This window comes from Ambystoma mexicanum, chromosome 8, assembly GCF_040938575.1.
Source record: "Ambystoma mexicanum isolate Mex_15411 chromosome 8, UKY_AmexF1_1, whole genome shotgun sequence".
NCBI classification, from domain to species: domain Eukaryota; kingdom Metazoa; phylum Chordata; class Amphibia; order Caudata; family Ambystomatidae; genus Ambystoma; species Ambystoma mexicanum.
The window spans coordinates 1,725,584,781-1,725,604,879 of record NC_090929.1 but is presented as its reverse complement, the minus strand read 5'-3'; the positions used below and the strand labels follow the sequence as shown (position 1 = coordinate 1,725,604,879).

General features: G+C 45.9%; 1 protein-coding gene across 1 annotated transcript in view; it reads left to right on the top strand.

Moving 5' to 3' along the window:
* Positions 1-20,099, top strand: part of LOC138473367 (zinc finger protein 485-like) — a 275,091-nt gene that overhangs the window by 6,679 nt on the left and 248,313 nt on the right. Inside the window, exon 2 of the mRNA XM_069612055.1 lies at positions 15,019-15,145. Coding sequence (XP_069468156.1) covers positions 15,019-15,145 — 127 coding nt within the window. The remainder of the gene's footprint in view (positions 1-15,018; positions 15,146-20,099) is intronic.

The following is a 20,099-nucleotide window of genomic DNA, read 5'->3' as shown; positions in this document are numbered from 1 at the left end:
GCAACAAGGGTGTGACCCGTTGGAGTATGAACCCAAGTTGTTTGGCAAATGCATTGAAGTTGTGACCATTGAATGGCGGCCCGTTGTCTGTTTTCACTGTGTGGGGGATGCCTCATTTGCTGAAAACTTCATCAATCACTCCAACAACCTGGGTGAACATTGTGGAGATTGTCTTATTTACAAACCGTCCATGATGATCAACAGATAGCCTTGTGCTTCAAGGGGCCCATAGAAGTCGATTGCCACTCTGTTATTTTTTATTTATTTACATTTATAAAGCGCTCACACAGCCCGCAGGCATCGAGGCGCTGTTACAGGAATTGTTTGTTTTTCTTAGTTGCGTAATTGTTTTTTTGTCTTAGTTACGTATTTATAACGCGCTTAAACACCGAGGTTTCTAAGCGCGGACCCGGGGATCGAACCTGTTGCTGCTTCGTGTCGTCTTGCTTCCAAGACGCGCACTCTGCCGCTGAGCTATCCTCCTGGGACACATGCTCTCTGGAATCTTGGTCTCTTGCAGCAGGAGAGGCGGGTCGCTTTTGGATGTGCACTGGCACGGGAAGCACTTCTTGATGGCCTTCACCTTCCACCCCAGGGTCCTTCATGTGCTGTCAGTACAAGGCCCTCCTGAGGGCTGACGGTATTACTAAGCGGCAGCCTCTTAGCAGTATCCCTTGATCCGACATGGCCAGCTCCATACAGACTTTGGCTAAGCGTTCTATCTCTTTCCTGTCTGTACTCTGGTGCAGCTGTAGTCGGCTCTTGTAGTCCTTCCACTTGTTGGTGCTAGCCAGTTTGAGTGCAATGACGTGAGATGAATCTTCCTGTGACGCTTTTGCTAGCTTTTCCATCGTCAATGCCCATCATAGGCCATGTGCAGTGACGTAACAGAGGTATTCTGCATCCGTTATGAGTGTAAATTGCTTGCAGATGACAAAGTGGTGGTAGTACTCATACGCCTAGACCATGGCCAAGCTGTGAGTAGGCGCGTTCAGTCTGGGACATTACGTGGCTGGCGTAGGCCAAGATGTAGCTTGCTGGTACGTCAGGGCTTTCACGTTGGGCGAGGATGGCTCCCAACCTCACAGGGCTGGCATCAATGACTATATCTGTGCACTATGCTGGGTGAAAATAGGCCAAGTGTGTGCCGTTCGGGAGCTCCGCCTTGATGGTGTCAAACGCTGTCTGGAATTCCAGAAAACCACCGGAATGGCGCGTCCTTTCGCAATAGTCTTCTTAGCAGCTCTGTGGTCATGGCATAATGCGGGAGATACCTGGCACAGTACCCCGCCATGACTAGACCTCGGCCACCTGGGTAGGTGCAGGCAGCTCGTAGATTGTCCGTACTTTCTCGGTGTCGGGTTGCATCCCTTTGAGATGTGTCCATAAAAACACAGTTTGTCCTTGTTGACGTTGCACTTCTTAAAGTTCATTGTGAGGCCCGCCTTGTGCAGAAAGTTTCATACCTCCAGGAGGACTTGATTATGTTCCTCCTGGGTGCTCCCATAGACCAGGATATCATTGGAGTAATTAAACAATGACTTGACTGGAAGTAACAATTGATGGATAGCCTCTTGAAAAATCCCTGCAGCCGAAACTCCTGCCCTCCTGGGGTGTTGCGGTCCAGGTCATATACTTGTATCGATGCATAGTCACACAACAGTGCCATTCAGTTTTACTAGCCCTCGGAATAGACCGGGAAATGATTTCCTGATAGCTTTTTTCCCGGTGGATGTCCCAGTCATGTGGGCTATGTTTCCTTTGGTTGCGGGGCCCCCGCTTCGGACCACTTAGTTCTCTTGGTAATGGACGTCTATCAGACCTAGCTCCTTTGCCGTCTTATATCTAAGTAGGCTTTTCCGGCTGACGGGGCTTCTGAGCACATGTATGGTAGCGTCAGTTGTTCTTCCATTGTGTGATAGTGATCTCTGGAATTGTCCCAGGGATGGTAACATTGTCTTGGCTCCTCAATGGAAAATGCACACCTTTGATTGGTTTAACTCTCTCCTGTCCCTAGTCTGAAGGAATTCCTGTTTCCCTGTTATGTTTACTGTAGCGCCTGTATCTATTAAGAAGCAGTGTGTTGCCTCTCCCAGTTGAACCAACATTTTCAGGGCTTTTGCTCCTTCCTGCTCCCCGTGCATCAAGTTAACCAATTTGTCTGTGTATTCGGGTACAACTCTAGAGCGTATTCGTTGTATAGGTTCCTGGGATAGTCATACTGGTCAGGAAAATAGCCAGCTTGAGATGGCTGTTCCTCAAAAGGAGTCTCGCCGTAGTCCAGTCCTCGGTCCATGGCCCTTATTGCTCTCCTTAGCATCTGAGGGTAGATCGATGGTGGCCTCCACAGAGCTTGCAGGTTCTGTTTGGCTGCGGGCTGCAACCCTGTGGGTATCGGCTGTCTCCCAGTAGGGAATAGTCTTCCTTCTGGGCAGATGGTGTGAAAATGACTTCCCTGCTGCATTTCGAGCATCGTTGGCTGACAGCTGGGCACATACCCGTGTGTGGAAATACCTGGCTACATCGAAAACATGTTCTTTGTGGGCGGGCGCTTGTCCTCACTAGCGTGCATTCGTCTCTCTGTGGTCCCTTTGCCATCGCCGAGTTGAGGGGCTACCTTGGCCACAGAGAAAGTGGCTATGATCTCATCTCGATTTTCTTCTGCAGCTCCATTGTGGTCGCTTGTATTTCAACAAGTTTGTGGATTCTCTCCATCTTAATGACTTCCTCGTTGGGGGCTTCTTCCAGAGCTGTTCCGAAGTGTCGACGATACTCTGCCCGTGATGACACGCAGACGAATGTCCTCATCATCTGAGAACTGGGAGAATTGACAGTGGACCAGTTTCTGCTGGAGATGTGTGATGAACTCTTCCACAGTTTCGTGAGAGGATTGCAAATATTGATTGAATGCGTACCTCTCATAATCCCGGTTGGGCTGTATCACCAGCTTTCTGTTTAGAACTGAAATCAGGTCGTCAATAGGTGGTTCTTCTGACAGGACAGTCTTGATGATGCCTTTGACCTCCTTCCCATGAAGATATCCTTGATAACAGGTGACTTTTTTTCACCTGCCGCCCTGATGAAATCATCAAATTCTTTTACCCATTCAGTCAACCTTGGGGCCCTTGTCCTGTTATGGCAATAGCACAAATGGATTTGGCTTCCTCAGGAAGGATGCTTATGCGCTTGCCACTGGTGCCACCATCTGTGCGGCTACTTTATCCTCCATGGGGGTCCTCGAGGTGAGTGGCTGGTTTGTGTGCTTACTGGTGTGGCAGACTTGACCCGGGTCTGGTATTTGCAGAGATGGGATCAGTACCCTGCAATAAGGCAAAGCATGTGGTAGTGTGTTCTTCGGACGCCCAATCGCCACAGGCAGGAGTTGGGAGGGTCAGCGTGGTCGGCCGGAGGATGTGGCCGCCTCAGTGTATGGGGGGTGTCGGGGAGGCTCCTTTGGCAGCATGCATGTCCAGCTGCATGGCAAGAGGCCCTGTTTTGCAGATTTATCCTGTCAGCGTGCCTGTATTGCAATGTGGGTGCATAACAGGCACGTGTCATCCTCCTAGTGTAGGTGCTCCTGTTGCATGTGACTTTTTTTTCTTCTTGTAACTTGTTCTACAGCTTGCACCGCCTCTACTCCAGGTGGGCTCTCTCTAGGGCTGCATGCATGCCCGAGCGGCCTGCGCTCAACTTGGTGGGCGGGCCAGCTGCTGGATGCTGTGCGTGGGTGGGAACACAGGATGTGTCGGATGGACGTGGCAGGCAGCTTCCAGTGGCAGCAGCCCTCAGGCAGCCCTCAGGCAGGGACACGTCTCACCGGGCGCTTAGACAGGACGCCAGGCTTGGCGGGTCAGGATGCTGCAATGGCAGCGGGAGAACGCGGCATAGTCTGCCGGAAAAGGGTTTAGCCTGGACACCACGCTTGTGGTGCAATCGGGATGCAGTAGCAGCGGGCAGCACCAGGACAGTTTGTGTCTAAACACAAGTTGTTGGCACCCTGGGGGTGAGCCCGAGGGTAAAAAACAGAGCTGTGGCGTGCTTGCAATTCACTTTATTAAGACTACACCTAAAGCTAACTTTCCCTTTTTGGCTCCTCCCCTGTCTCCCGGCAAGGTGCCTCTTTGCAAAGGCTTTGTGTTGCAACAGTTCTTGGCTCACAACAGGCAGTTTAGTTGAGAGGTTGTTGTGTACCTTTGTAAAGTGCGCTGTTGCTTCTCGAAGCTAGGTCTGAGCTCAATAAATGTCATAATAATAATAATAAAAGAGGTATCTCATGGATGGCACAGTGTAATCCTTATGAAGCCTTTCCCTAACACTGAGGTCCACACACCCTGCACTCCCCACCTAACTTGAGACTGGGTGTTTTGCTCCCCCCATTCCCTCCACTGGTTGCTTCTTGAGCCCTTGCTGTCCAATTGCCAACCTTACCCCTCCTCTGTTAGCTCACTCCCACAATGTTTTGTAAAGTTCTTTGTTGCTTCCTGAGGCTAGGTCTGTGCTCAATTAATACCTTAGTAATAGTAATAATTGGTAAAAGACAAATGTGCGAAAAACGTGGCCCGTGTCAGCTTCTTTGTGCACGTATTTCTTTGGTTAGTAGGTTTTGTTGCCTTTTTCAGTGTACCTGTTTGTGAGAAGTACTTGTTGAATAACTTTGGACATGCTATATTCAATAATTGCATGTAAACTGTAATATAATTTTCTGCTCTGTTGAGTGCATGTCATTTCTCATTTTAAGAGGAATTTTATGTACATATTTATATTATTTATGCATTTCTAAAGCGCGCGTAACCCACAGGCATCAAGGGGCTCATTGCAGGTTATATAGAAACCAAGTTCGGTCTAAAAGAGACTAGGACAGTTCAAGGTTGCTACCCAGTCATGGGAGGGGTCCTGGGTGAAAAGCAGTGTCTTGATGTGTTTCCTGAAGGTCCAGTAGGATTGTTCTGCACCGAGTGCTGGAAGTAGGGCATTCCAGTTCTTGGTGGTGATGATAGGAAACCTCGTTTTGCCGGCTCTTGATCGTGTGAATCTCGGGGGTGATCAATTGGTGTGCATAGGCAGATCGAGTCGGTCTTGCAGATTAGGCTTTTTTGAGTTTTTGGTATAGGTATGGAGAGGCATCTGTGTGTGATCGCCAATGGTTTGAAAGTAATGCAATCCCGAATGAGAAACCAGTGAGCTTTTCTTTCTAGCCGCTGAAATATGCTCACGCTTAGGAATGTTCAGGGCGGCTCGAAGTGCATTATTTTGGATAACTTCGAGCTTGATGATGTTGTGAGTGGCGGTGCCGGCAAATGGGGCATTAAAATAGTAATGTCTGGATCCAATAAGTGCCCGGGCGAGGGTGAGGCAGCTGTCCATTGAGAGGAATGGGTTGCTGGCATTAATTAGTTTGGTGGTGTTAGCAGCGGAGGAGGCAATTGCGTTGACATGCCTAAGTGACAAGGTAGTATTTATGTGGACCCCTAACGTCTTTCCGACGCTTGATACAGGTATAGCGATGCCATCTATGGTGAAGGCCCTGTAGGCCTGGTCTGACCCGCAATTTGTGGGATCTTTATTCGGTTTCCCGAAGAGGGCTACTTTTGCTTCTGTCATGTAGTGGTCACCCCTTCACCCTCCCTAAATGAGTTGAACAGCTTGATGCCTTGTAGAATCCCCCTGTATAGCCATCTGGCCCCAGTGCTTTGTTGCTCGGCAGGTTTCTTATCACTTTCTCCACCGCCTCTTCTTATATTTCTCGTTCCAGGTCCTCGCTCTCTACGTGTCATCTTTGGGAGTTCTGCACTTTCTAAGAATGTCTGTATCTTTTGTATGTTAGGGCTCCCTGTAGAGTATAGTTCCTCATAATATGCCCTGAAGGCCAGGGTTATCCTTTCTGTTTCAGTAACCCACCCCCATCTGCAAGCTGTATTCCTTCTATATGCCGCTGACCCTTTTGTTGTTTTAGTAGCTTAGCCAGCATTTTGTCTGCGCTCACGTAGTACCTTTTTGTTTAAGACTTAAAAGAGCGATTTTGGCTTTAGATGTGTTAAGGAGCCGCAGCTGTCTCTGTTGCTCTTTTACCTGGTTGTTGTTTCCCCTTGACTTATGTCCCACTAAAATCCTCTGTGCCTGTATCAATGCATCTTCTAGGTCTTTCTCTAATCTGTTCCTTTCTTTTTGCCTCTGGGCTTTTATAGAAATGAGCCCCGAACCCCCCCCCCTGCGCAGCACTGCTTTGAAGCAGAGCATGATCCGATAATTCTATTGGGCCGAGATCTATGTCTTTTAATGTGCCCAGTATCCCAGGGGTCCCCCAAACATAATCTATTCTTGCGTATGTCTGATGGACATGTGAGCAGCACGTATACCCGGACTCCTGTCCCTTCTTTGCCCTCCATAGGTCCTTCAGTGCCATGCCCTCTAGTCTTTCTTGTAACGCCTCCGAGGGTCGTATTCCTTTGTGTGTTCTGTCCGCTTCTATCGATCTCTGGGTCCCAGATCATGTTGAAGTCTCCTGTGAGTATAAGCTCCTCGTCTACAAATTGCTCTAACTTCCCTAGGACTTGCTTCAGAAATGTGTCTTGGCCTGTGTTCAGGGCATATATAGTCCCTATGGTAATGGTTCTCTGTCCTATCAGCGCCTGGATGAAGACGTATCTCCCATTCCGGTCCACGAGCGTGTCCGTTATTTCTGCGGCTAGAATGTTGTTAAAGCCGATCATGACTCCCGCCATCCTATTGGCGGCATTAGCCTGGTATATTTTTGTGAATTTCTGAAATCTTATTTTGTGTTTTATCGTCTTTCTTTATGTGTGTCTCCTGAAGTAGGAATATATGTGCGTTGTATTTATTTATTTGTGTTTGGACTTTCTTTTTACAGGTGTGTTTAAGCCCCTCCCGTTATGTGAGAGGATCAGTAGAGGCTTCCCCATTGATCCGTTTTCACTTCTCTCCCCCCATTGTTGTGCCTTCCCCCTCTCGCCTCATCCCCCCCCATCCCCTGGGTCTGACTCGGTATCCAAGGACTCTTTCCACTTGGTGGGCACCGACTCGTGTTTTAACCTGTGTCCTTAGCGCCACTACTCCGGCTCCCCCTCCCCGTCCCCTTTTGCACGGTGCCACAGACGGCGGGGTTCCTCTTCCAGGGCACCATTGGTGTCTCCTTCTGTCCGCTCTGCCTGTGTCAGCTTGGGGACTGCTGGGCTTATTGACTCCTTCTTCTCTGTGTCCCCGTGGTCGTTGACTGCGCTGCGACCTCCCCTTTTACCGAGCCTGCCCGCTCACACAGCCTCGGCCGGATCCTCCCCTGTGGGCTTTCCACGCCCGGTGGGTGTGCCACAGACTCTGATGGGGCTCCTTGCCTTCTCATTGTCGCTCGTTTGCCGCCCTGCTCCTAGGACGGGGAGGTGGGTAGCACTACGTTGGTGCAACTATTCATGCGCTGCTTCTCCACCTCAGTCGCCGTCGTCTCACTTCACCACCCGTTTCTGGGTCGGTCCCTTGTAATCGCTTCGTTCTGTGCTATTACGCAAGGTTAAGGCATGCATCCCAGAACAAGGGGGCTTGATTAATTCCCAAGATCAAGACGAGCAATCTATGGTACTTGACCAACACACAAAGCTCAAAAAACCAATTAGCAAAAGTAAAAGGACGACGGCGGTCAAAGGCACGCTAACAAGTTGGGTGCTGAATGAGGTGGCATTGAATGATCTCCCCCCAAACAATTACCACCAAGAAGCGAGCACAGGGGAAACCTAGATTGAAACCCCACATTAACAGAACGTATTTCCTGGCCTTGCCCCGGAAAATCCTTCCACTTAGAATCCTCGACACCAAGGACTTTTAATATATTGAGCCACTTGCAAACCCCAAACATCAGTTTAGCAGGGTACACTGCAGTACGAGTGAACCCCAAACCTCAGTTCAGCAGGGTACACTGTAGTACAAGTGAAACTGCGCAGCTGATAAGATCATATAGGGATCGATATTCCGAGCTTGGGTATAATCTGGACGTAGCAGAGGAGGTTGTCCTACCCAAGCCTTTAGGCCTGAATATGATGCCGGGAAAGATTAATGCCATAGTAAAAGCTCATTACAAGCAAACGTCTTGGCTATCTTGAATTGGTTTGTTAAACATTAAGACACCACACCGGCAACTGAGAGTTGATACCCGACAATCTCCTCTTGGAACACTCTGAAAATTGGTGCCCTGAAACATTGTAGAGCCCCTGGCCCCAGTGGTCTCCCTAATGTAATAATAAAAAATGACACAACATTTTGGGCAGAATTAATATATTTAGTGATTATAAACGTCTCTCAGGAGGGACATATCCCCATATCTTGGCTACATTCCATACTAGTGCCAATACATAAGAAGGGGTCCAGAACCTGTCCAGAGAACTTTAGATAATTGGCTATGCTTGACACAACTGGAAAAAATATTTTTTGCGTCGCTGCTACTTGAATGGTTAATCGAGTGGGTACATTCTATAGACCTACTCAGCAAGTTTGATAGATTATTTGATAGGTTATTTATAACGCACTTAATACCCAGAGGTTTCTAAGCGCGGACCCGGGGATCGAACCTGTGTTGCTCTGTGTCGTCTTGCTTCCAAAGCGAGGCCGTTGCCCCTGAGCTATCCTCCTGAGAAATGTGCTTCAGGGCATGATCAAGAACTGCCCATTGTTTGTTACAAAAACAGCAAGGACTAAGGGACAATCAGGCTTTTACGTGGCGATGATGGACTTTTAGGCGGCCTTCGATGTGTTAAATGTAAACATTTTAAAGGTATTTATATTGCGCACCGTCGCCAACAGAGTTGGTCCCCAGGTGCTCTGGCGGATCTGTAAACAAGAAGGTGGGTGGGGTTGGGTTAGTCGGGAGAAGGAGTAGGAGAGTGAGAGGTGGTGTGCTGTTGGCGGCTTCAGTTCGGTATACACCGTGCGCTGAGCTTTGGTGTAAGTATTGGACCGGGGCGAGACCTTGTGGGCTGTTGGTGCTGTTTATGTGTTGTTGGTTTGTTGTTGAAGCGGTGTGGTAAAGTGCGTGCGGTTTTCTGGGCGAGAGTTGGTTGTGTGTATTTTTCAGATGAGTTAGGTATGCAGAGATTTGAAGGTAGTGTTAGTAGGTCAGAATCTGGTTGTGGCACATCTTGTTCGATTTAATTTGTATTACTACGGATGGGATTAGTTGCTACTATCATTTCTTGACCGTCTGACTGTTGTGGGTGTTAGCGCGGCACATTCCTTGCTGTATTCTAGTGAACTTTGTACAATGTGATTGGGTGTGTCTATTCTCCTCCTTGGGTGTCGGGGCTGGGGGATGGGAGTGCCCTATTCCTTGCTATTTATGTGAAGTAGGTCTGTTGGGGCTTGGTGTGGTACAGGGACAGGATGCTATTGATGAATCGTCCACGTGTTTTGGTCAGCCTAAGTATTCAGTCTTTAGTGTCCTCGTCTCATGGCTATCTCTCATTATGTGGTTTGGTATGTCGTGGAGTGTCTTCCTTGGATTCTGTTTGTAGTCAGTTGCTTGGTGGGAACCGGGATCAGTATCTTTCTTCATCATTATTTTAGCTGTGTGTGTGTGTGTGTGTGTGTGTCCCTGTGGGTGGTCTTCTAGTTACGCAGTGAAGAGCCAGGATTTGAGCAGTTTCCTGAAAAGTATGTGGTTTCTTGTGTTCTGTATATTCTTTGGTAAGTTGTTCCAGGTTTTCGGTGCCTGGTGAGAGAAAGAGGATCCTCTGAGTTTCATTTTTGTTGGAGGGTCTTGGTTCCAAGCAGATCTTGTTGCTTGATCTGAGCATTCTTGTTAGCGGATGTAGGCATAGTTTGTCTCTCAGGAATTCTGTACATGATGCACATTGATTTGAATTGTGTTAGTTGTTATATTGGTAGCCAATGTTGTGTCTTTAGCTCAGGTGTGATGTGTTCACTTCGGGATCAATTGAGAAGCAGTCTGGCTGCCGCATTTCGTATGCGTTCTAGTTGTTTTGAGAAGTCTTTCAGGCATACCCAGGTATAATTGGCGTAATCTACTCTGGACATGACGAGAGCGATGATGGTAAGTGTTTTGTTGGTGAATTACAAAGGTAGGATTCTTTAGGCTGCTTGCAGGAGAAATAATTATTTCTTGAGTAGGGCGTTTACTTGTGACTCTAGAGTGAGGTTGTTGTCCATCAGGACCCCCAGGTTTTTTACAATCTACGATGGCACTGGGTTGTACTGAGTTCTCTTGGTCAAGGGATGTAGCGATTGTCTCTTCCCATTTTTTTTTCTTTTTTGTGATTATCATCTGTTTTGCCTGGATTGATTTTGAGGGAGCTCCAGTTCATCCAGTTGAATACATCATGAAGGCAATTCTCTAGTGTAGTGTTTTCTTCTTGGGTGTCTTGTATTTTGAAGATTATTTGTGTCGGTAGCGTAGTTGTAGCAGGTGAGGCAGTGTTATTTGATAATTTTGATTAGTAGAGATAGGTAGAGGTTGAATAATAGCGGGGAGAAAGATGATCCTTGTGATACTCTGCATGTGGAGTCTCTTGAGTTGCATCCTTACAGTTTCCGTTCTATTTGTTAGGAAGGATTTGATCTAAAGTAGGGTGGTGTCTGTTGTTCCCATTCCTTCTAATCTCGTTGGGAGGATGGCGTGGTTGACTCGAATGCAGCGGATTGGTCTAGAAGTATCCAGGCAGTACTGTTGTCTGAGTCTGTGTTTGCTTTTAGGTTGTCTCCATATTGAGAGGAGAGCGGAATCCGTTCCTATCATTGGTCTGAAGCCAACTTGTGCCTGGTCTAGTAGGCAGTGTTCATCTATGAATTCTTGGGTTGTTTTGTATATGTATGTTTCAAGCAGTTTGGCTATGTACGGGATGTTGGAGATGGGTCTGTAGTTGGAGAGGTCCTCTACGTTTCTTGCTGTATCTTTCAAGTAGTGGCCTGATGTACGCTAATTTCAAGGATTGTGGGACTTTACCTGTTATCAAAAGGTTGAGGACATTCCTGTAGTATTCCATGGGAGTTTCTTGTTTGAGAATTGCTTTTTATATGTCTGGGTGGCACTGGTCCTCGGAAGAGCCCGATTTGATGCTTTGATTTACCTGTTTGACGAAGGTCTCCACTGATATTTCGGGGAAGCTTCGCAGTTTGTTCGGATGTGTAGTATGATCGCATGGTCTGCTTTGTAGGGTTTGTTGGATGGTAATTTTGTTTTTGAAGTGGTCTGCTAGGTCATTGCAAAGTTTAATCAATGGTCTTGGCGTGTTGTTGCAGCCCGTTGGAATTTTTATTTCATTTACGATTTTGAAGAGTTCTTTTGGGGTGTTTGGTGCTTTGTAGATTCGGTTGTTGTAGTGTTTTCTCCTTGCCTTTTGTATTTCCCTTTTGTATGAATCGGATATGTTGCAGAAATTTCAGTTTATTTGCAGTGTTGTTTTTGATCCTCCATTCTCGTTCGAGTTTTCGTTTTTGTCTTTTCATGTCGCTGAGTAGTGGGGTGAACCATTTTGCCATTGTTCTTTTACGGGAAGGGGTGAAAGGCTTTTCTTTGGCAATGTCATCTATGGTTGTTACGATCCAGGTGTGGAGTAGGGCTACCTTTTTGTCCAGGTCAGCTTCTTCCATAATTGTTGTAGTTTGCTGAGTTCCAGAAGTTCATTTAGGTTGGAGTTTTTGATGGTTCTCCAATTTCTTTTCATGGTGATCGGTGGTTTGTCTTGTTGGTTGTTTATTGGGGTGGTCATTGTGATTATGAATGGAATGCTGAGGTGGTTGCTCCAGAGTATTTGAATTGGGGGTGCCATGGTAATGAGTTCTTTATTGGCGAATATTGCGTCAAGTGTATGCCCTGCCGAGCAGGTTGCTCCTTTGACTAGTTGTTGTGGATTCATTGCTGCTAGTTGGGTGGTTAAAGATTTTTGTGTAGTTGTGGTTTCTTCATCGAACCAGATGTTAAAATCAGAGGATGATCTGAGTATTATGCTTGATGGCTAGGATGGTGATTGCTTCCGTGACGGCGTCTACGAAGGTTGCATCGTAGGTTGGTGGTCTGTATATCAGTATGAATTTCAGGTTTGTTTTTGGGTTGACTGATAGGCGTAGTATTAAGGATTTGCATTTATCGATGTTTGATAGCTAGGTGTTCCTCGTAGATGATTGCCAGTCCCCCTGATCCCCCTCTTCTGGTCTTTCTGTTTGCTTGGACACATTTGAAGTTTTCGGGCAGGCAGTTGTTGAAGGTGATCTTGTAGTTGTGGTCTAGCCATGTTTCAGTTAACAATAGGATGTCGTTAACGGGGTCTGTCTGTCCTTCCTATCGATGGGTCAAATGTGTTTCCTACAGGTGCTCTGTCCGGGGTTTTGGAGGAGTGCAAGGCATTCGGGTGGTCTAGGACTCAGTTGAGGTAAATAGCGATGGGTTCTATTGGGTGTTGGTGGCAGGATGATGGGACTTGGTTTCACTGATGTTGATGATGGATATTGGGGCACAGTGCTTAACGCTTCAATTGGGACCTGGATGGCCAGAGAGGCTGTGTTTCAGATGGTCTCGAGTGGTAGTTGGAGTGACTGGTTTCGAGACCCCTTGATATTTAGAGGAAGGACTAGTTTTTAGAGAACAGTAGTACAACACCCAGATCTCAGACAACTGGACAGCGGGAGAGGCCTAGGCTTCAGATTGTGGGCGGTAGAGTATTGGACGTTTAGGTTTAAGGTAGGTATGAACGAAATCCTAGAGATTGAGGCACTTTAAAATTCAAAGCACTATCACTGTGGACCTTTCTGGATGTGAATCGCGTTAATCTCAAACTCCATTACCCGGGTAACTAGTGTGCGACGCAGGCTAGTGACTACAGTGCTATAGCGGTATGTAGCAGGTTAGCAGTTACAACACTATCACAGTCTGGGGAAGGTTAGCAGTTAGTGTTTATCACAGTGTGGAGCAGTCTAGCAATTAAATACTATCACAGTGCGGGACAGGCTAGCAATCGCAGCACCATCAATGTGTTGAGCAGGCTAGCAATCACAGTACTATCAGTTTGGACCCTTCCAGGTATGAATCTGGTTGACCTCCACTAGTTCTTTAGTGTGTGACGCAGGCCAGTAATTACAATACTATGTCGGTGTAGAGAAGGCCGGTAGTCACAATGCTATCACAGTGCAGAGTAGACTAGCAATCGCATACATCAGTGTGGACCCTTCTAGGTGTGAATCGAGTTGATCCCAACAAGTTGAGTACAAGACTAAACACAGCTAGATTTGAGAGCACTGTATAGTGGGTAATAAGGATAAGTTATGGGGGAAAAAAGGACCCTCTGGGCTGCCCAAGAGAGATCTGTTAATAGCCGTAATGGGCTTGTATGAGGGCAGATACGTACAAATCAGGTTGGACAATAGGGGCTCGGTTTCTGCACCAGTTATGAGAAATTGAGGGGTAAAGCAGGGGTGTGCACTTGCCCCCCTGCTTTCTAACATCTGTGGCCGACATTCCAGCTGTGCTGGAGTCGGTTAGCATTTGTCCACCCAAAATGTTGGGGGTTAAAGTCAGTTGCCTTTCCTACGCTTATTACCTGGTCATTCTTTTACCATACCTTTGCTGATCCCAAAAGATCTATGCATGAGCTACTCAAGTTTGCCAAAGACCATGACCTTATAATGAACTACAAGAAGAACTAAGGTCTTGCACTTTTCATACTAACGTGTTCATACTCCTGTATTGGTCATTGATGGGAACATGATTGAGTACGTTACTAGCTTTAAATACCTGGATGTGGAATTGATTACCGCAACCAACTATAGAGACCTGATTGAGGCAAGAAAGTGAAATGCAATCTCCAAACAGAGTATGATGTGTGAGAGCCGCCTCTGGCTTTAGCTTCCAGGGTGCTCTCTCACTTTACAAGCAATGTTTTTGCCCATCCGTTCTTTACGGTTTGGAAATGCTCGGAATGAACAATTTGACTTGGCTAGATGTGCTTGAGGGCAGATTTTGGAGCAAAATGCTGGGTCTTGGCCCTTGTGTACCAGTCCAAATTATTTGGCAGGAACTGGGGCTCAGCTTTGGCTGCTATGGCACAGAAAAGGAGAACCTGAAATCCCATAAAATACCAACATGCCCACTATTGCTTCTGCTAGGGCAACCTGCACTTCCTGCCAGTTCTGACTCAATATCTTTGCTGGTAAAAACATCCTTCGAAAACTTGGCCTGGAAGCCTGACTGTGCGGATAGTCTGCAAGAATGAACTAAGAAGGCTTTCCGTAAACTGGAACAACGTGATTGGTCTGCTAATGATAGCCATCACCAACATTTAGAACAACTGGTCCACAAATATAAAGCTCCTCAAAACTACCTCAAGCTATGCCCAGCACCGGAACTGTGTAGGTTTGTTTTACTGTTGAGGATAGGCAAATGACCCGTTTTGTCCTCCATTGGAGCTGAGCTGGGCAGCTCTATGGAGGGTAGAAGGTGCCGTTCCTGTAGGCTTTCAGGAATACTTGAGACGGCATGGCATGTGTTGACAGAGTGCCGGGAGTATTGCCTGCTCAATGTGAAGATACTTGGTCCTTATGTATTGGACTACAATACCATAAAGAGCGAGGCCTTGCAGCTGTACTGCCTGAATACAGGTCATAAAACTATGCACATCTGCAATGCAGTCCAAAAGCTAGGTAAGGTGGGCAAGGTGAAGTGCATATGAAGTGCATATGCTGTGGACAGACATGTACCTAGCCTTGTTTTCCCAGTAAAGAGGCCGGGCCTAGCGTTTAGTAACCTGAAGGGGACGTGAATGAACTGCATGAGCTGTGGAGAGACATGTACTTAGCCTTGTTTGAAAGTTAAAGAGGCATGGCCTAGTATTCAGTAACCTGAAAGGGGGGAGGGGGCGTGAATGGAAATGTGATGTTTATGACATCTGCGATAGTTATTATGTTGTATCCTAATTAATTGTACCTTTTATTGTTTTTATGCATTATGATCAAGCTCGTTTGAGCTAGAAACATAATAAATGAATTAAGTTGAAACACTTGCTCTTGCAGGCACCACTTACTTTTTGTGATGTTACCGCACGATTCTCTGAAGAGGAGTGGAAACTTTTACACAACTGGCAGAAGGAACTCTACAGCAAAGTGATGAAGGAGATCCAGCAAGCCTTCAGCTCTCTGGGTGATCTTGCACTCTCTACCTTTGTGTGTCAGGAATGAATGCTGTTGAGGATTTGCCGACCTTACATGCTGCTTCTCTTCACATATTGAGGTTTGAAAGTTAATGTGAGGGTTAAAAGTGAGAAACAAAAAATTCCCTCTTAGGCTATAGGAATTGGAAAGGGTGTGAAATATGTGCACAGGGGCAAGTGTACTATGTGGCTAATTTGGAGTACAGGGCTGTGAAAACAGTACTGCACTTCGTGTGCAGATTAGTCGCATAGTCTACTGTGCACATGGGCCCCCAGACAAGTATTAATGATGCTATTTTAGGCTGTCTTACTTGGGGGCACAGTAGCAAATACAAGGACCAAGCCTGCAATGGACAGGGGGCTTCAGTCCCTGCATTCGCTTTTGCAAAGCAGATTGCATTGGGATTACACAAAATAATAACATGTTAGTTAGTACAATTAACTTGTTCCGGGAGAATAGCTTAACAGCAACGTGCGCGCCTTGGAAGCAAGACGACACAAAGCAACACAGGTTTGATCCCCGGGTCCGCGCTTAGAAACCTCTGGGTGTTTAAGCGCGTTATAAATACGCAAATAAGACAACAACAAAAAACTATTACGCAACAAAAAAAAACGAACAATTCCTGTAACAGCGCCTCGATGCCCGCGGGCTGTGTGAACGCTTTAAAAATGCAAAATAAATAAATAAACTTTAGGGGTGCAGCCAGCTTACTCTGAAAACAATTGCCTGTACCCTTGAGACAGACTCCTATATGGTGAATGCAAATGTCAATTATCCTGCACGGATCACTAAGCGAGGGCAAGGCATTGATTAATTTCCTTGTGACGTGCAAGGATTGGGGAGAAGGCCTGGTTCCTACCCACTTGTAGTTCATTCAGCACGTTGCAGACCTGGGTTTTGTATTTGCAGAGCCTATGCTTTTGTGTTGCACTGGTTTTACGAATGCCTAGTCTGCACATTCAGCTTGGTTTTTTTCTTGCTCCACATTAACTCCGTTCTCTTCTTCCTCATCCCAGTACTATTGGCTTTCTGGGACTTGGAGTCCATTGGAGATTGAGGCTTTGTTAAGTTATAATGCTCTGGTTTTACATTCAGGTAGAGATGGTGAGACCTAGAAGATGTTGTGTACATGAAGAGTGAATGTCATCCTGCCTAGAGTGCTTAGCAAGAAGAGGCTTTTGAGTTTTATTAGAAGGATTGGTATACTGGTATTATGCCATCAAGAAATCTGGGATTATAAAATCTTCACGTGCAAGAAGCCCATACCCCGTCCCTCCTGATGGGGTCACCACCTCTCGCCAGACAGCCATCTCCTCCCATGTGATCCTCCCTCATAATATAACCCCCACGATCGGGATAAGATTAGGTACCGGCTGCCGTCCCCTGGCCACTTGGGAGGAGATTTTAGGCTGGGGATCAGTGATGACTCCACAGGTATCATCCCACCAAGCTCTGCTAGGCTAGATGCAGGAGCTAAATAGCTCACAGCCATTTCAAACTTTATCCCACATCTTTCATTGTCGCACATCTTTCATCATTACAAACAAAAAGAGCAAGTCATATTACAGGAGCAGAGAAATTCAGGTGTAGATGATAGCTGCTTGGAGGAGGTCAGAGGTGCATAGAAGAGGAGTTGAAAAAAGGGGGTAACTAGATGGAAGGCAGGTGTGGGCCATTACGCCATATGCATTTAGGCATTGGAAGGAGGTGGGGAAAGATCACTTATGCTACAACTAGAAGTGTTGGGGCAGTGGTTTTCCCCAAAGGTTGTGCTGTAAAATCAGTTTTATTAAAGACAAGGAGAGTATTCTGCTCAAAGCTTTCTGTATTGCCAAATGCAACAACAAATAGTATTGACCCAACAGGTTCATGCTACCCAGAAGCAGCAGCAGCCAATCAGTGCCCCAGGGTAGTCCCACATCCAGGACCTTCCAAGTAATGATCCACAGCTGCTGACTAGCAAGTCCTTTCTTAATGATCCACCACCAGCAGATCCATGGAAAACTGCAGATATGGACCCTGAACAAACCAAAGGAGTGGAGAAAAACCGGAATGCCGTTCAATCACTGCACTGCCACATCTTGAGCTGAAAGAAAAAACACACTGTAAAATATTCAGTAGGGTAGGGAGTGAGCAAAGGGATAATACTCTCTTCTGTATCTTTAATAAAATTGTGTTTTTTTAATGTCACATTGTATTGCAAGACTGGAGGTTCATGCTACGCTTGTTTAAAGCATATTGGTCACTTAACTAACAGGATGAGCCACCAGTTTTAACTAATAGGCATCGAAAGTCGAATATCCAGACTAGTCGACAGCTCTTAAAACATCTTCTGTTTGGGTTCCCAACAAAATGGCTTTGGACACCATCAGCCCAAAAAATAGAGGTGGCAATGCCAGGACGGGACATAACCCATCTCGCCAGAGTGGCTGCACAAGCCGGCCCATGAGATCTGAGAAAGGAAATGCGCAGCTGAGGAGAACCCTGGGACCTGACTTTCATACTCTATATCAAATTGTACAGCATGAAGTTTAGTGTTTTGGGGGAAACCAGGGTAGAAAATAGCCACTGAATGACTACGCAATGTCAGAAAATGGCGAGGGGTCAAAAGTTGGGATAAACTCCTCACTAGCCCTACCCTGATAAGGATTTCCCTTCCTAACATAAACTGAAGAAAAACTCTACGAAATGGTTTCTGTCCCTCAACATGCAACAACTTGACAAGGTAATATATGGCAATTCAACAGAAATCAATGTAACAGTTACATTCACATAATAACCAATGGTTCTCCTAGTCTGGGTAAATTCCCCTTACCCAGATGCAAGCAGGATTTTCTTTGTTGAATAGTTCCAAATGACAGGGAAGGAAATCCTGTCTTGTAACAAAGTTCAACTTTAGCTCTCTTTGTTTCAACTTCATTAAAAAAAAGTCCAAACAAATGTTCTTCAACCAACAGGTCACGAGTATTCAGCAAACTTTCCTCTTTCTACTTGCGACAAAGATCTTGAAACCCTTCTTTCATCAATATAGAATAGTTCCTTGGTTTCCACAAAAAGGTCTTTCTTGGGATATTTCCGCATCAGTTAACAAAACCACTTGATGGACAATATTGAGTACTTCTGCACAAGTTCACACAATGCTTGCTTCAGCGATAAATTTGCCAGGATGATTCTGTATTAATCCAAAAATCCCTTTAGTAGTTTTTTTTCAACATCTTCAACATAAGGTCTTTGTCAAGATATTTCTGCATCAGTTGACAAAACACTTATTTCAAAATCTGAACTTCTGGACTGGTTCATACTGCACTTTCTCCAGTGATAATAAATTGTTAGAATTTTTCTGCATGAATCCACACAACTTAATGGTTCTTCAACAATTTATTTAAGATAATTAACCACAGCACTTCAATGGCTTCTACTACGACAACATTTTTTGTTCTGGTGTACTCTCCATCCAGTACAGATCAAACTACTGCAATATTCTCTGCCCTGGTGTACTCTTCTGCCAGGCCAGATTAAACTACTACTTGCAAGTACTTCTGTAGTAAAGGTTAAGTTTAAACGGGTTAGCAATGTCTTTTGCTCCACTTCAGGTATAGTAAACTCTCTTCAAGGGGAAATAACAACCATACTAGTACTATTTGTTACAACTTTGTGTTCGCCACACACTCTGTGGGTTATCCTCCTCTCCTTCTGAATGCCTTCTCTCAGAAGGGTAGCCGGCCTGCCAGTCTTGTTTCCCCCCCCCCCTCAGCATCAACCAACTGCTGATAAGAATTCGGTTTCACTTTCACAATTCTTGGGCTTTGGGAATGTGGGTTTAAACCATTTTCTTTCAGAACCGTCTTTTTATAGGGGCAACAGTTTTTACCATTGCTAACATTCTTAACTGCCTTCTTCTGGTTTGGGTGATTCTGGTTCTTTCGTAATTGCCTAGGTATGTTTTACGTTTGGCTTGGGCAATGATGGTTTGTCTTTGCATCTATGGATATTGCCCCCTCTTCTTGTTGGCTTTTATTAGGGCCCTACCCATCAGGGTGTCCACACACTGGACTGGATCTTGTCGCACAATGTTCAGAATACTCCCATTAATACTTCATTATGTCCTTGGTCAGACCGCTTTTTTGTCAATACTGATAACATCCTCCCCACCTTCCCTCTCAGACATGACACTAACCCAAGGGTCAAAATAAAATGTTGCAATACCAAGAGGATTTCTGCTAAAGCTTTCTCTGCAATCGTTACATGAAAGCTTGGGCATATTGAGGCTAGTGTCCATTCTGCTGATCTGGTCTCTTATCTATCCTCTGCTATTAGCGATACCATTGACACTCCTGCTCCGGAAAAAGTAAAGGTACTGAAAACCTGGTCCAAAGATGAGATCGTGGAAGCAAGAAGGGCAAAAAGAGCCCTAGAAGGTAAATGGAGGAAAAATCCCTGCTCTGCCACTCTTGAGGGCTACAAGAAAAGTGTTCAACTATATAAAATCATAATTGAAGCAAAGAAATCAACTTACAATTCACGTGTCAATAATGCAGAATCCTGAAGGAATTTGACTCATTCGTCCTCTTTTCCACCCATTATTAAAGACTCCCTATGGTGCGAGTCCATTCAGGATGAGTTTGCCAATAAAATTGCGGGTCATCGGTCTATCTTTTAACAACTCACCAGATTAGGCTCCAACAGTGAGCCCATTTTAGCAAATGACGCACACTCAAACTTATCCACAACAATCCCCAAATTTACATTCATAGCTGCACTGAGGATGAGGTCCTGGAAATTATTAAGACCATGAAGTCTACCTCTTGTCTGGGGGACCCCTGTCCCGCTGACCTTCTGAAAGGCTCTCTGGATGCTCTGATCCCTTGGATCACAACATTTATTCATATATTCTTTGATGCTGGTACTGTCCCCGACATCCTGAAGGATGTTTGGGTTACTCC